At 41.4% G+C, this 13,381-nt stretch overlaps 1 protein-coding gene across 5 annotated transcripts in view; it reads right to left on the bottom strand.

The window, feature by feature from the left end:
* Positions 1-13,381, bottom strand: part of FAT3 (FAT atypical cadherin 3) — a 745,318-nt gene that overhangs the window by 125,747 nt on the left and 606,190 nt on the right. For all 5 annotated transcript variants that reach the window (XM_019524814.1, XM_019524817.1, XM_019524818.1 and 2 more), the window contains exons 11-13: positions 9,600-9,796; positions 8,694-8,847; positions 6,982-7,215 (exon numbers count right to left, since the gene is read on the bottom strand). In XM_019524814.1, coding sequence (XP_019380359.1) covers positions 6,982-7,215; positions 8,694-8,847; positions 9,600-9,796 — 585 coding nt within the window. The remainder of the gene's footprint in view (positions 1-6,981; positions 7,216-8,693; positions 8,848-9,599; positions 9,797-13,381) is intronic.

The raw sequence follows: 13,381 nt of genomic DNA, 5'->3' as shown, positions 1-13,381 counted from the left end.
GTGGTAGCAAACCAACAAAATTATAAAAGAAACAGTCCAAATTTCTGTTACTAACATTAATTGTTCTTCCACTAAAAAGAAACTAAGATATTTGCACTGTGTAGAATATGACCAATAAAACAGAGTCCCGGTGGTTAGTTTGACAAAATGAGGTTATAAGGGAACAGTGTGGCAAAATCATTCCTGAAATAGTGATAGGACAGTGGCAAAAGCTCACACCCACTCACCTTCATCACTTCTGTTCTGACACTGAGCACGACATATTTTGAGCTCTGAGAGAGGTTTGATAGGAATCTTTGGAGAAGAAATGTCCCAGGCAAATGCCCTGAAGGGAGGGCAGTGGTTGGAGGGTGTGTGTGTGCGCTCATGAGTGTGTGAGCTTGTCTGTGTTGTTTTTTGTGTGCATATGCGTGCAGGACTGCATATGTGTGTGTGGACCTGGGAGCTGCAGCATCATGGCACTGTGTGTGTGTGTGTGTGTGTGTGTGTGTGTGCGCGCGCGCCTGTGTGCACACACTGGTGCATGTTGGCATTCCTGTTGCCCCCCTTCCACTCCTCATCCTGGATTTTCTTACCCCATCCCAGATTTCCCTCAAATTATTATGGTCACCCTACATGTAACCCTTGCAACCTTTTAAACAGGCCAATGTAGTCAGCCATTACTCTGACTGGCTGACAGCTTCTTCTTGGCATCCATTCTAGTCTATTCAGTCTAGTGCCCCATCCCTCTTGACTGGCATGCACCCCCAACATTTTCTTAGAAAGTAATATATTTGTGTCACAGGTCAGAGGCAGATCCTACCATGTTTCTGTGATACTGAAAGCCTTGGGGATCCCAGAGGATAAGTAACCTTCTGTCACAGTAAGTTGTACCCTGTGTATGCAGCTCACCTACACTAAGGAGTAGCTCTGTTTATATACATGTATAGTTACACTGGTACAAAGATCCCTAATGTGAACAGTCCAGCCACATAGCTCAGAAGCAGAGATGAAGTGATCCCAGCACATAAATCAAATCAGACTAAAGAAAGAGCATAGAAAATGTGATAGGTTGAAGATTTAATCCTGCCAGCAGTACAGGAAGCTTAGCCTGCAGAGAAAAAGTCACCCCCCTTTGCAGTCTGGCCAGAAGAAAAGTACTAAGCATCACTGCCTAAAAATAAACCAACTGGTATACTACTATCTTCATTTCACCCATGAACCCAGATGAGCTTTTAGCTAAGGTTCGTAATTGTGGAGCTGTGGCTCTTTAGCCATCCAATTAATTTTCCTGAAAGAACTTTGAATTTTCATTCACATTTCTCTCTAATTTCCTCCTCCCTATTGATAGCTTATAATTTCTCCTCGGTTTGGGGAAATTAGCTTTTTTGAAGTACCAAGTATATTAATGGTTAGGATTGTCGTCTCTTGTCCCGACTGAATGTAATCAGATCACGGTCACCAGTCCCCAGCCAACTGCCAACATATATTACAGCGCTCAGTTCCTTTTCATCTGTAAAAATGAGGCTCAAAATAGAGTTACCTTGTGTTGGGTGTAATACCCCTTGTGTAACAAACTCTAATGATGTTTTACTACTGGCTGCATAAGACCTCCAGCATGTGTCTTCTGTAATGGACTATGTGAATAAAAGGCTAGGTAGAAGAAGTTTGCTAGGTTTATAAAAAACTTCTCATAGAAACCACAAATTCTTGAGGAAGAAAGTGAATAGCTGGACCTGCTAGCTGACCAACTCAAATGTCAAGCTTTAGAGACAGATTTTTAAAGGTATTTAGGCAGTTTTTTGTCTTTTGACAGCTAAATATCTATAAAATATGGTGGTTGCTTTCAATGTTACTCTCATACAACAGTTGTTTTGCTCACTGTTGATTCAGGCAGATCATACACAAGAGATTCCACATATCAGACTGCAGTGATGTCTCCTAGGGAACCTCTCTATCATACTGTACAGCCAGCACGGGAGAAACCTGCATCTCTTGCCTCTCAAATCACCACCTTGTATAACAGTAGACTGGAGAGTATTTTACTGGCTTATAGGAAACTGGGAATTTCCAGTGACAGTGAGTGGCAATGCTGCACTGTTATCTGACATTACAGTTATTGGTGCACTTTATCAAAAAGAGATCTGTATTTCTTATGGTCATGAACCTACAATATTTTGAGGTGTTCATGGAATGCCATGCACATTTTCTGGAATCTGTTTTAGTGATATGGCACATGTAGTCTCTATATATAGGTAGCATCAAGCTGCGTTCTGTCTTATCATCATATCTTTATATGAATTGTGGTATTTAATATAAATATATTTCTTATAAGTTATAATAAGGACAGGATTGCACAAGATGATAATATTTTCAGGTGTCACCATCTACACCAGGGTGGGCAATTATGGCCTCACAAGCTACACAGGCAGTTTCAGGGACCTGTTGTGGGCTGATCAGCACCCATCATCTCCACAATAGCTCACCAAACCTGGAGCCCAAGGGGCCTGTGTCTTCTCTCTGCCACTGCCAGTGGCCAGTAGCAGCTAAACATATAGCTCTGGCCTGTGCCGGACTCACCATGGCTGGAGCGGACCAGTTCTGGACCAGCTAGGACCCAAACACACAGCCCCATTCCCAGCCCTGACCTACCCCAGATCTGCCCTGGCCACAGCGTACAGCTCCAGACCAGCCCGGGACTGGTGCACACAGCATCGGCACTGGCCCGCCCCACCCACGATGAGTGGAGGCAGCTGGGCAGAAGTTGCTGCTGGGCGTGGGGGAAAAGTGGCCACTTCATCTTGTGGCTGCTGGGCTCTTCTTCCTGTGCACACCCAGAGCCCATGCCCAGGCTGGCTCCTCCCCACTGCCACTGCTGCCCCACTGGGCAGCACAGAGGTGGTACTGGTGGTGGTGGTGATGGTGGTGGAGAGGAGCTGCAGGGCAGCCTGGGCATGGGCTCTGGGTGGCTGCAGCAATAAGGGTCTGGCAGCAGCAAAGGGGGATGGCTGCTTTCCCCCATGCCCAGCAGCAGCTTCTGCCCAGTTGCCACCACTCATTAAGGGCAGGTGGGTCTGGAGCATGCACAGGGTGGCCTGGGGCCAGGCTCTACATGTGGGTCCTGGCTGATCTGGAGTTGGTTCGCTCCAGACAGGGCAGGTCTGGAGTAGGTATGGGGTGGACTGGGGCCAGGGTTGTGTGTGCGAGTCCCAGCCAATCTCTTTCAGTCTGGGGCCATCAGCAGCATCTGGAAGGAGTCACTGCTGCCTTGGCCGCCTAGAAATGGATTCTAGCAGCCAGACAGTACCTGGGCCAGGCAGGACTGAGGGACCCACTGCAAGCCAGTCAAAGTCCCTCCATGGGCTGTATTTTGCCCACCCCGATCTAAGCAATGGCTGAGAGAAGTAATTATGAAAGATCAGCATCTGACATGGGAATGTTTGACATCCAGTTGAATAGGCACTTCCAGACATGTTCTGAGCTCCATCACCCAGTCAAAGATGAATTTACATTTTAAAAGAATAGACCTGGCTATTCAGGGAATGGCATTTCTAACAGTGGGGAAATTAAGTGAGAGGCAGTATCTATACCGGGGCAGACAAAGTCTGGCCCATGGGCGGATTCAGGCCATGGTGGACTCCATTTCCCAGCAGCCCCTGCCTGGGTCACTGCAGCCGGTTTCACGGAGACCCCAGCAACAGCAGCACCATGACAGCGCAGGGCTGGGATTTCCATAGACACCGGCCCCTGCAGTGCTGGCAGGATGAGCAGCTAGGTGGCGAGCTGCTCCGGGGCTTGGATCCTGCAGCGGTGGCAGTGTGGTCCAGAGCTGGGGCAGAGCCACAATCTGCTGCCCGCATGACCCAGGCAGGGGCATGCAGGCAGCAGATCACAGCTCTGCCCAGCTCGGGACATGATGTCACCACTTCAAGATCCCACCATGGGCCCTAGACCAGCTCCCCACCCAGCTGCACACCCTGCCAGTCTCCATGGAAACCCCGGCCTCATGCTGTCACAGTGCTTCCACTGCTGGGGTCTCCATGGAAACTGGCCTCATCGACGTGGGCAGGGGCTGCTGGGAAATGGAGTCCGGCCACCAGGTAGATTCACCATTTTACCTACCCCTATCTATATTCTCCTGGTCATCATTACAGCAGATGAGACTTCTGGTTTGGCAAACAAATACACCCTTGCAAAGAGGAAAGTGATATGCATGGTGTGGACTCCTCAGAAATCCAAAGGATGATGTATGTAAATGGACAGATAAGAAACCATACTTAAGCTTTGCCTTCAAAGCAAGTTGTTTCTTTAGTTTGCTCCTGGGCACAGGGAAGGACCTTAGGCCCCCAGCCAGTTAGCTGAGTGAAACATGGTGACAGAAAAACTTGCAGGAGGTCCTGGCAGGAAGATCAGAGGCAGGAGCTGCTTTTTAACCTGTTGAGCTGGATAAGTGCTGCCTTGTCAGGTTTAGATGCAGGGGAAGATCAGATTATTGTTCTGATAAGTTCTTGTGTTTGTTTATTCTTATACCTCGGCCTGTATCTCAACATATGGTTACCGATTTCTAATGTCTGACCTTGTTTCTACAATAAATCTTTTTGTTATTTTTTAGAACTTACTATTGTCAGTGATAAATGTGATTTCAAGGCATTTGCCCACACAAGCAGGCCTCTTCCAAGGAAACAAGAATCTATCATTTCTGACTGCCTGACTGGAGCAGGGTGTGATTCTTCCAGTTGGAAAAATCCCCTCTGCTAAGACCTGGCATTCCTTGTGGAGGGACAGTATATAGGGATAGCATGCAGTGACCTAAGCACTCTATACTGGAAAAAGCCAAAGGCAAGTCTCTTTGAGTAAACTTGGAAAAACATGGCCCTCTCCATTTTGTCTCCCTCTAGCCTGTTTGCCTGGCTAGGTACAGTTAAGAAGCTACCAATTGCATACCCAAGGAACAATGCAGTTTGACTAGCTCATTCTTAAATTTCTGGAGCTGGCCTTCTAAAAATAAAAGCACCGAATATTTTAACTATGCATTAGTCAGTTTAAGGACCCAATCCTGAAAACCCCCACATACTTCAAAGGGTCTCTTAGGATACGCTTAGCCCTTAATCAGCCATCCAAGGCACATCTCCTATTGTAAATGATGCATTCAGTAGCAGGTATTGCATAATAAAACTCTTCAGTAATCTGAGCAGTGGCACTGAACTTTAATCCTACCCATAAATTGCCTTAATTATCTTAACGGTGTCTGACCAAAAGTTCATTCAATTTTATGCTTGCCTAAACTGCTATGTTACATTTAGTAGTAAGAGGTACTGGATCCACATAACTTCTCTTATAAGTTTCTCTTTGCTGGCTTCATTCCTTTCTTCATGGTTGTGGAATGTGCAAACAGCACTAGAATTCCCAGTCACTCTTCACCTTTCCTGCAGTTGTAATATATGGCACTTCAATGACTCAGATAGCACACAAAATTGACAGATGCTAAGACTGATTATAAGATGCTTCCTGGATCCTGAAAACACATTCCTTCAGGCTGAACAGATGCTTTCAAGAAGGAGCCCTGCAAAGCTCTACTGATATTTAACAACCCCATATCTGTACAGTACTAAAATGCCCTATCCTGCCTGACTCCTTCATTTACCTGTGGGGAACCTGTGCTTTTGGAGTAAAAGAGCACTGGTTTATATAAAAACAGACTCACCTTTTATAAACCAGACTCACCCTCGCATCTTGTACAGTCCCTCTCTGATTCACTGCTTTGAATGTTAAAAGAAGACTCTGCCCCTTTCGTATTCATCACATGTATCCCCCATAAGTTATGCAGGCTCAGAAGGAAAACACTGCAGTTGGATCAATTTTCCATAGTTCACCATCTCTTTATGTAATGTTAAACTTAGAATCAACTTTTACTGACAACTTTAAATCTTAATTCTTTGCTGTCCTTTTTCCTCCATCAACCGTCACTTCATGTATGAGAAAAACCTCTAATTAAAACAGCAGTGAAAGCAACAACACTGGGTTTCCAACACATTTAGTAGCCTAACACTAATTGCCTTCTTCACTACAGGGCAGTATAATAAATTGGAATTGTGATTTTTCAACCAAGGCACATAATGCAGTTTTTTTATATACAAAGTAATGAATGTTTGATGCTCCTTTACTGACCACAGCAAATTTAAACTAGCAGCCTCAATAAAAGGGGATTACCAATATAGGGGAAATACTACTCAAGAAATATTTGTTTTTTCCTTCACTTAAAAATCTTATTTTTAGGTACAGACACTCATGCCATATTTCATAAAACATCTCCCCCTCCAAAAAAATAGGGAAAATCAGTCTGTATAAATCTGTTTGAAGGCAATAAGATGAAAAATATGAAAGCTTTTTACAGTTTTCTATTTGTTTTACAAGAAAAAAAAGTTTTCAATAAATGTGCCTAATATTCATGCAAAACCTCTGTACATAGCAAACGACTACAATTAAAAATAATCTTCAAAGAAACATGGTATATAACATACACAAAAGTTTTATGTTGGGGTAAGTTGTCAAAAATTGGAGCTATACGTCGTAAAGCTGTAGTAAAACTGTGATGAATCAGGACCTATTTTTTCTGTATGACTATAGAGCTTTGTGGTACATGGCCATATAACTTAGTGCACAAAATGGGCACAGAGAACTTCAGCTTTAAGGGAAACTAAGATCACTGTAGAGTGAAAGTTAGAACTTATCCCTAAATTCAAGGCTGCTACCAATGATCACTATAATAATAGTTTAGTGACTTCAGACTTCTCTGACTACTACAATACAGTACTTATTTGCCTATGACTTAGCATGTCACATCTAGAAACAGGACTTTCAATGGGCAATAACAGAGGAATGAACATACGGTGGGAAGGAAAACACAAGGTGAATAAGCAGAGAACGGGCAGTGAGAGAAAGAGGCATCTCAATAACAATTCCACCAATCCACAATTATTCTTAGAACTACTGCTCACTTACCTACATCAGGATCCATGGCTTGGACTCTTGTTAACAAAGCTTTAGTGGCTGTGTTCTCATAGACGCATGCCATGTAATGATCAGACGAAAATACTGGGGGATTATCATTAATATCTTCCAAAATTAGGTGGATTTCTGTTTGGCAGAACCTACCACCTCCATCTGTTGCCCTGGCAACCAAGTGGTACACAGGAATTTTCTCTCGGTCCAATGGGGCCAAGGTTTTCAACTCCCCTAAAATAGGTTAAAAGTAGATATCTTCATTATTAAGATAACAGAACATGATATTTTAGATACTGTATGCACCAAACAATCTTCTCTTTCTCAGGAAAACAAAAGATTAAAAATCTGTCTACAACTGACAACTCTCTTCCTCTCCCAACTTTATTTTTTGCTTCCTTTTTTAAGCCAACACAGTTAACTGCCAGTACAAATGCACTAAGAGTCAACCAAATCTGGTGACCTTCAAAGTTTACAATTTCACTCAAGGATGAGAATTTCATATACAGTATTTTTTATGTCTGTCTTTTTGTTGCTTTCATAATCTCCATGCTCCTCTAGATTGCTAAATGTGGAAGTGTGCTCTAAATCTAGTGATGCCAGCTGAAATAATCAATTGTAAAGTTTCCTAATGCCAATCTGTGCCGACAAACATGCTCGTAGTCCCAGTAGATGCTTCTGCCTTCTTTGTTAGATCAGATTTCTCACTCTCATACACAGACATAAGTTACAGCCTAATGAAAGGATACAAGTTTGACAAGTGTCATACGGTATCTGGTTCATACTGCATGAGTTCTATGTATGATCTGTTTTTCATAATACAGTCTTCAACCATTAACATGTAAGCAAAGCATCCAGTATTAGTTACTGGGATGTGTATTGCACTTCTGTCAGGGGATAACAGCTCACCTTCCACCCACTATAAATACCTCCAATTGCTTCACCCTCCATCCATCATAGCAATAAAATAGTACCACTATCAGCTTCAGTGCCTCCTGTTATCAAAGGAGAAGACAAATCCTCTAGGGAAAGACTTGATTCAGTAACATGCAAGCCCAAAGCACGATGGTAAAGTAGACGATGAAGATCCAGATATGTAACTGATTTTATTTAGATTTAAAGCATGAAGCAATAATTCCTGAATTTAACTATAGATATGTAAAAATATACCACAAAAAAAGAGCAAGGTGTTCTCAAGAAACAAATTAAGAATACCATATAATATGCCACTCTGCCCTGAAACGTTTTATACAGGATCTTCCTCAGAAGCAGGGGTATGCAATGTTTCTTGCCATTTGCCACAAGGGTCAGTACATCTGGGCCATTCCAGACCATCATGGAAGAAATGGATTCCAAGCTGGGGCTGTCTGTGAACCATGCCCTTTCATAAAGAAAAGTGCCTTTGATGCCTGCAATGGAGGTCTTCTTACGAAAGAGAAGGATTAAAGCTTTTCTAACTGGATATTCATGTTAATGAATACCCAATCTAACCAAAAGAGTCTGTTAGCCTCTACTGTCCTATAAATGTCACTTTAAAGGTGGGCACTGATGTCTGCTTGAATATAAACGATTGTCACCAGAAGTTCACAGGCTTCCACTTGTGACACTTTAATGGAAAATACATTAGCACTATGCACAGAGAACCCTGATCTCAAATGATGCCCAGGGGTTAATAATGTCATTTAGGGAGAGTTTTATTTTTGTCATCTTACCATTTTCTGGATCTAAGAAAAATTTATTGTTCCCAGATCCATACAGAGAATATCGAACTTCGCCATTGGACCCAATGTCTGCATCCTTAGCACTGATCTTAAGGATGACTTTGTTTGGCGGAATGTCTTCAGGAAATAATGCTGTATATGTAACCTGTGGACAAAAAACAGAAAACGGGGGGCACAATAGTAGCGGACTATACAGTCTTTGTACAGCTGTCATCTTTCATGGCAACTCCCTGTAGCATGTGCCCTTCCTTGTACCTTCAACATTTTTATATAAAAGAAACATTTTCTTTATGCTATACATTCCTGGAAGGTTAAATTGTTAGCATTCCTTCTCAAGTTTTTAAGCATTCTAGAAGCAATTAAATAAAATAAAAACAGTATGAGGACTATAAAAGGAACAAAAAGCAGCCACAGCTTTTACATTGTCTTCCTTTATGTTTCCTTAAGCATTCCTCTGGTTGAACTAACATTTTTGCCAGTATATCTTTGATGGTAAACACAGATGTGCTAGTGCAGGCAGGATTCTCTAACAATAATCAGAATTGGCCTAGACCTCTAGTTAAAAACCTGGCGACTGTGCCCAGGCTACTTGGATTCTTCCACTGTTGTTACCTCTGATACAGTCTCACCAATGATAGTGCAATAAAGGAGAAGTTAAGAAAAACATCAGAAAGCTTAGCTCCACTGCTATTTTCTTTGGAATGTTACCTTTTGTTTTCTTGAAATTACTTAGTCCCATTACAACCCCCTGCAATGTTCAAGACCTTTAACTAAGTTTGTAACTGAATAGAGTTATGAAAAAGAAATTAGTAACAATTAGTAAATTATCATGCTGCTTATAAGAAAACATTACTTTCAATAAAATATTCCACCTTCCAGTAAAAAATGGTGACTAACCTGGTCACAGACAGGACTATTATCATTCACATCAGTGACTGTCACTTCCACAGCAGCTTGAGTTACAAAGAGTCCATCAGTAGCAGTGATGTTAAGATAATAAATGTCTTGCTCTTCCCGATCTAGAGGCCTCTTTACATAAACTTTCCATTCATTCTGAACCAATCCCAAGGCAAACTTTCCCTTGGGATTCCCTCCTACAATGAGACAAGCAATAAGCAACACTTTAAGAAGACCTACAGAAGCTTTGCACTTGCATAAAGATAAATACAGGTTGATCTCAGAAGTCCCACGGATAAGCTGCCATAATTTGTTCTACACCGATAACTGCTTTCAGAGTGGTAAACTTTTGAAATCTGAAATGAGAAGATAGTCCCAGTGTTTGTTGTCCCTTGTATGCCTGGTATGAAAGTAAAATAATAAGTATCAAAGAAAACAAAATCCATTTAGCAAAGCTGAAGATGAACCCTTGTTTAGTTCCCCTGAAGGGCAATCAAATTCGAACTGTGAACAATCAATAGTCTTCCCTGGATGGTACAATTGTCTTTCCACTTAGTCTCAAGAGAGGATGTAATACACGGTAGCTCTCGTTACCAAGACAATTTCATTAGCTGTTGATTATGCAATCAAGGAATAGCAGTAGGTTCTATTAAAGAATTCTCTAATGAAAGCTTTATCATACAGCTGTGCTCTTCTTAGACTCATTAGAATTCTAGCTTAAAAAAAGTTTACATGACAGAAGAAGACACATTAGTATTAAATAGCCCTAACGAGAGGTCATTTAAGGAGCAGTTCAAAGATAAGCGCAGCAATTAGATCAAATTTATCAGAGAGTGAAAGCGAGTGAAAGCCAGTGAAGAGTGGAGGATATGAAGCAGAACAGCTTTTTATTATGCTGAAACACTGACACTGAACCTGGCAATATTACTTTTCCACATCATTAAACTGTATGGTGACAAAAGCAGCCTGCGAGATAGAAAGACCTGTCCTCATCATCCTCAGCGAGGGTAGTAATGTCATTTCACACAGTGAAGGATGCAAGGAATTAAAACAGGCATGGCACTTGATCATTAACATTTTTAATGGTTATTTACACCTTCATTCGAGATACTACAATCCCCTGACTCTCCTGTAAGATCACCTTCCCTGCTATAGCATTCTCCAAGCCTTTGTCAGATTAGCTTGTAAATTCGTTGAGTCAGGAGCCCTGTTTTCTTGTGTGCATGTACAACATCTAACACACCACTGGGCTGTAAAACTAGCTGTTCACATTTGCCAGATTCAAGCAGAGTTCCCCTTGCTCACAGTCCTGCCAGTCCTCGTCAGCTTTTTAGAAAAACAGGGCAGAGGAAATCTGAATTTCTGGGCTAAAAACTAAAGGGTTGTTGTTTTTTTTTTGTATAACTCAACTGAAAATGAGGGCACATACTGAAATGTATCCCCTCTTTTTATTTAAATATTCAGGACTGCATATCTAGCTTTTGTAAACTACTCACTCTCCATTAAAACCAATGAAACAATGTCAATTTACTTCCATTGAGATCAGGATACAAGTCTTTCTTGCTTAACAACACCACTTATATTGACTTGTAGTTGAGCTAAGAAACAATTTTGCGAACTGTAAGATTTTCTATGATTAGCTGGCTACATTTCTATTGTACTTTCAGAAGACTCATCTGTGCTCCTATTAAGATGGAAAACTGATGTATTAGCCTTTGGAGCGCCTTCACTTTACAGCAAAACTCTGCTTCTAGGCTCCATATCTAAAGGGTTTCATAGACCTCGCCAGTATCCAGTGATTTCTGAGAGACCGCAGGGTGGCTCAAAGGCAGGGTGAATCAGGCCCTTGATGAACATATGCTGTTATAAAAAACAGACTTAGAAAAGGGTCTCTCTGTATTTCACTATGCATCAAGAGCGGGATACAAAAGCACATTAAGCCCATGGCAGTCTTTCTGCTGACTTTGGTGCCTTATGAAGGTCCGAAATGAGGTGTCAGTAAAAGGCAGACACATAGGGCCAGAGTCTAGGCTACCTATTAGGCATGTTAGTGGCCTTCAGTGCCTAATGCAGTTCTATTCCACCCTGCTAAGACCATGAAAATGTTTATAATAGAAGTTGCTTCTCTACTTTTCTGTGACTCAGTGTTAACAGTTAGATGATAGTGTGCTACAAACTGAGGTGCAATGGAACCGGGTGGAACAGAATTGTATAGGTACCTAAGTTTACTTAGATGCTCAACAAGTGGAATAGAATACGGCCCATAACACTTAACATTAAAATATCTCCATTTTAAGTCTTAGCCTCAGTGCAAGAAGTTCAGGTCTCCTCCACAGCTGGTTGCACCTGCTCATAACAAGCCTCCTGTTGCATGCCATTAACAAATCAGTGTGAAATTTGCCTATTTTTACCATTATCATGACATGAAAGTTCTTTTAAGAAAGAGAATGGTTAAGAGCAAACAGTTAATAAGAAGCAGGAAACCCAAGTCATGTATACGCCATTGCTAAGTAGAAGGGAAAGGTAAAATCTAATTAAAATCAGTTGGTGGTTGCTACGGTTAATAGTAACGCTAGCTTTGAGCAACTCCAAAATCATTACTACTCTGGTGTTGGGGAGATGGGGGCTTTAAAACACATACTGGGAATTTTGGAAGCATATATAAACCATGGTCCATGTGATCACACATTTCTCTCCCTTTAAAAAAAAATCCATTTGCAAGGCCAAGAAACCTTGGGTAATATGCAGAAAACATGTGAAACAAAGGGTCGATTCACATCTCTTTCTTCATTATCTTTCATTTCTCACTACTCAGCGCTGCCTCTACATATTGCTGACGAAAGAACTGCAGGCAGATCAGAAATAATGAGATGTAAACAGTAAAATACTGTCATGGAAATAGTCTTAAAAGGAAAAGAAAAAAAAAAAAGAAAACAAGCAGTGGCCCAGGGAACCATTTTCTAGCACTCACATGTATGCCCTGCTGCAAATCTCATTCTGCAGTGATTAATTAACTTTTCCACTAACATATTTAAGCAGATTCTGTGTCCTAAGGGCGTTCTAATTAATTAGTTTTTCACTCTGAATAATGTAGATTTTCTAAACGGAAGCCTCCTGACTGCCAGTATTAATGGATTCTTTAAAATCTGTTGGCAGTTTTCTTATGTTCTACTTTGAATGTCACAACACTGAAGTGTTAGCTACTATAAAATAAAAAAAAAGAACTTTATAGTTTGGCTTTGAGGCTGAGAGAATCTGCATTATCTTTCATCTTTTCTTATTTGAAGTTTAAATAATGCCGTTTTCCCCCTGCCTCAACTTTCTAGTCAGCAAATGGTACAAAGCCAACTTGTGCTCAAGTTGAATGAAAGGAAAGCCAGCTAAATACAATGAAATCCACAGACATGATGACCCAAAATAAACAAATCTTGACACACATCATTACGAAAGCACACATACATTAACCTGAACCAGCTAAAAGGGAAGCTGAAGCTTACATGTTGACAATACAAGCTTTCACTGTGATTTCTGCACCCATAGTGCACACTACAATATTTAACAATATACTTCATTTATTTTATTTCTTTGGGTCTGTTGTTTATCTCCTGATTTAGAAACTTAGAGTTCCTATCAGGAATGCAGTAAGCTTTTCCTACATTAGAACCAATAGCATTTATCCAGATTTAAGAGACGTTGCATGTTCACTGAGCTGCCCACATCATAAATCCAGCCCACTATCACCTCCCGTGATTCGAGCACTATATTTTTTACCTTGCCATTCT

This window comes from Gavialis gangeticus, unplaced genomic scaffold (genome assembly GCF_001723915.1).
Source record: "Gavialis gangeticus isolate Ggan-Ray unplaced genomic scaffold, GavGan_comp1, whole genome shotgun sequence".
Classification (NCBI taxonomy): domain Eukaryota; kingdom Metazoa; phylum Chordata; order Crocodylia; family Gavialidae; genus Gavialis; species Gavialis gangeticus.
Note: the sequence above shows the minus strand (reverse complement) of the source record. Positions and strands in the feature narration are given on the sequence as shown.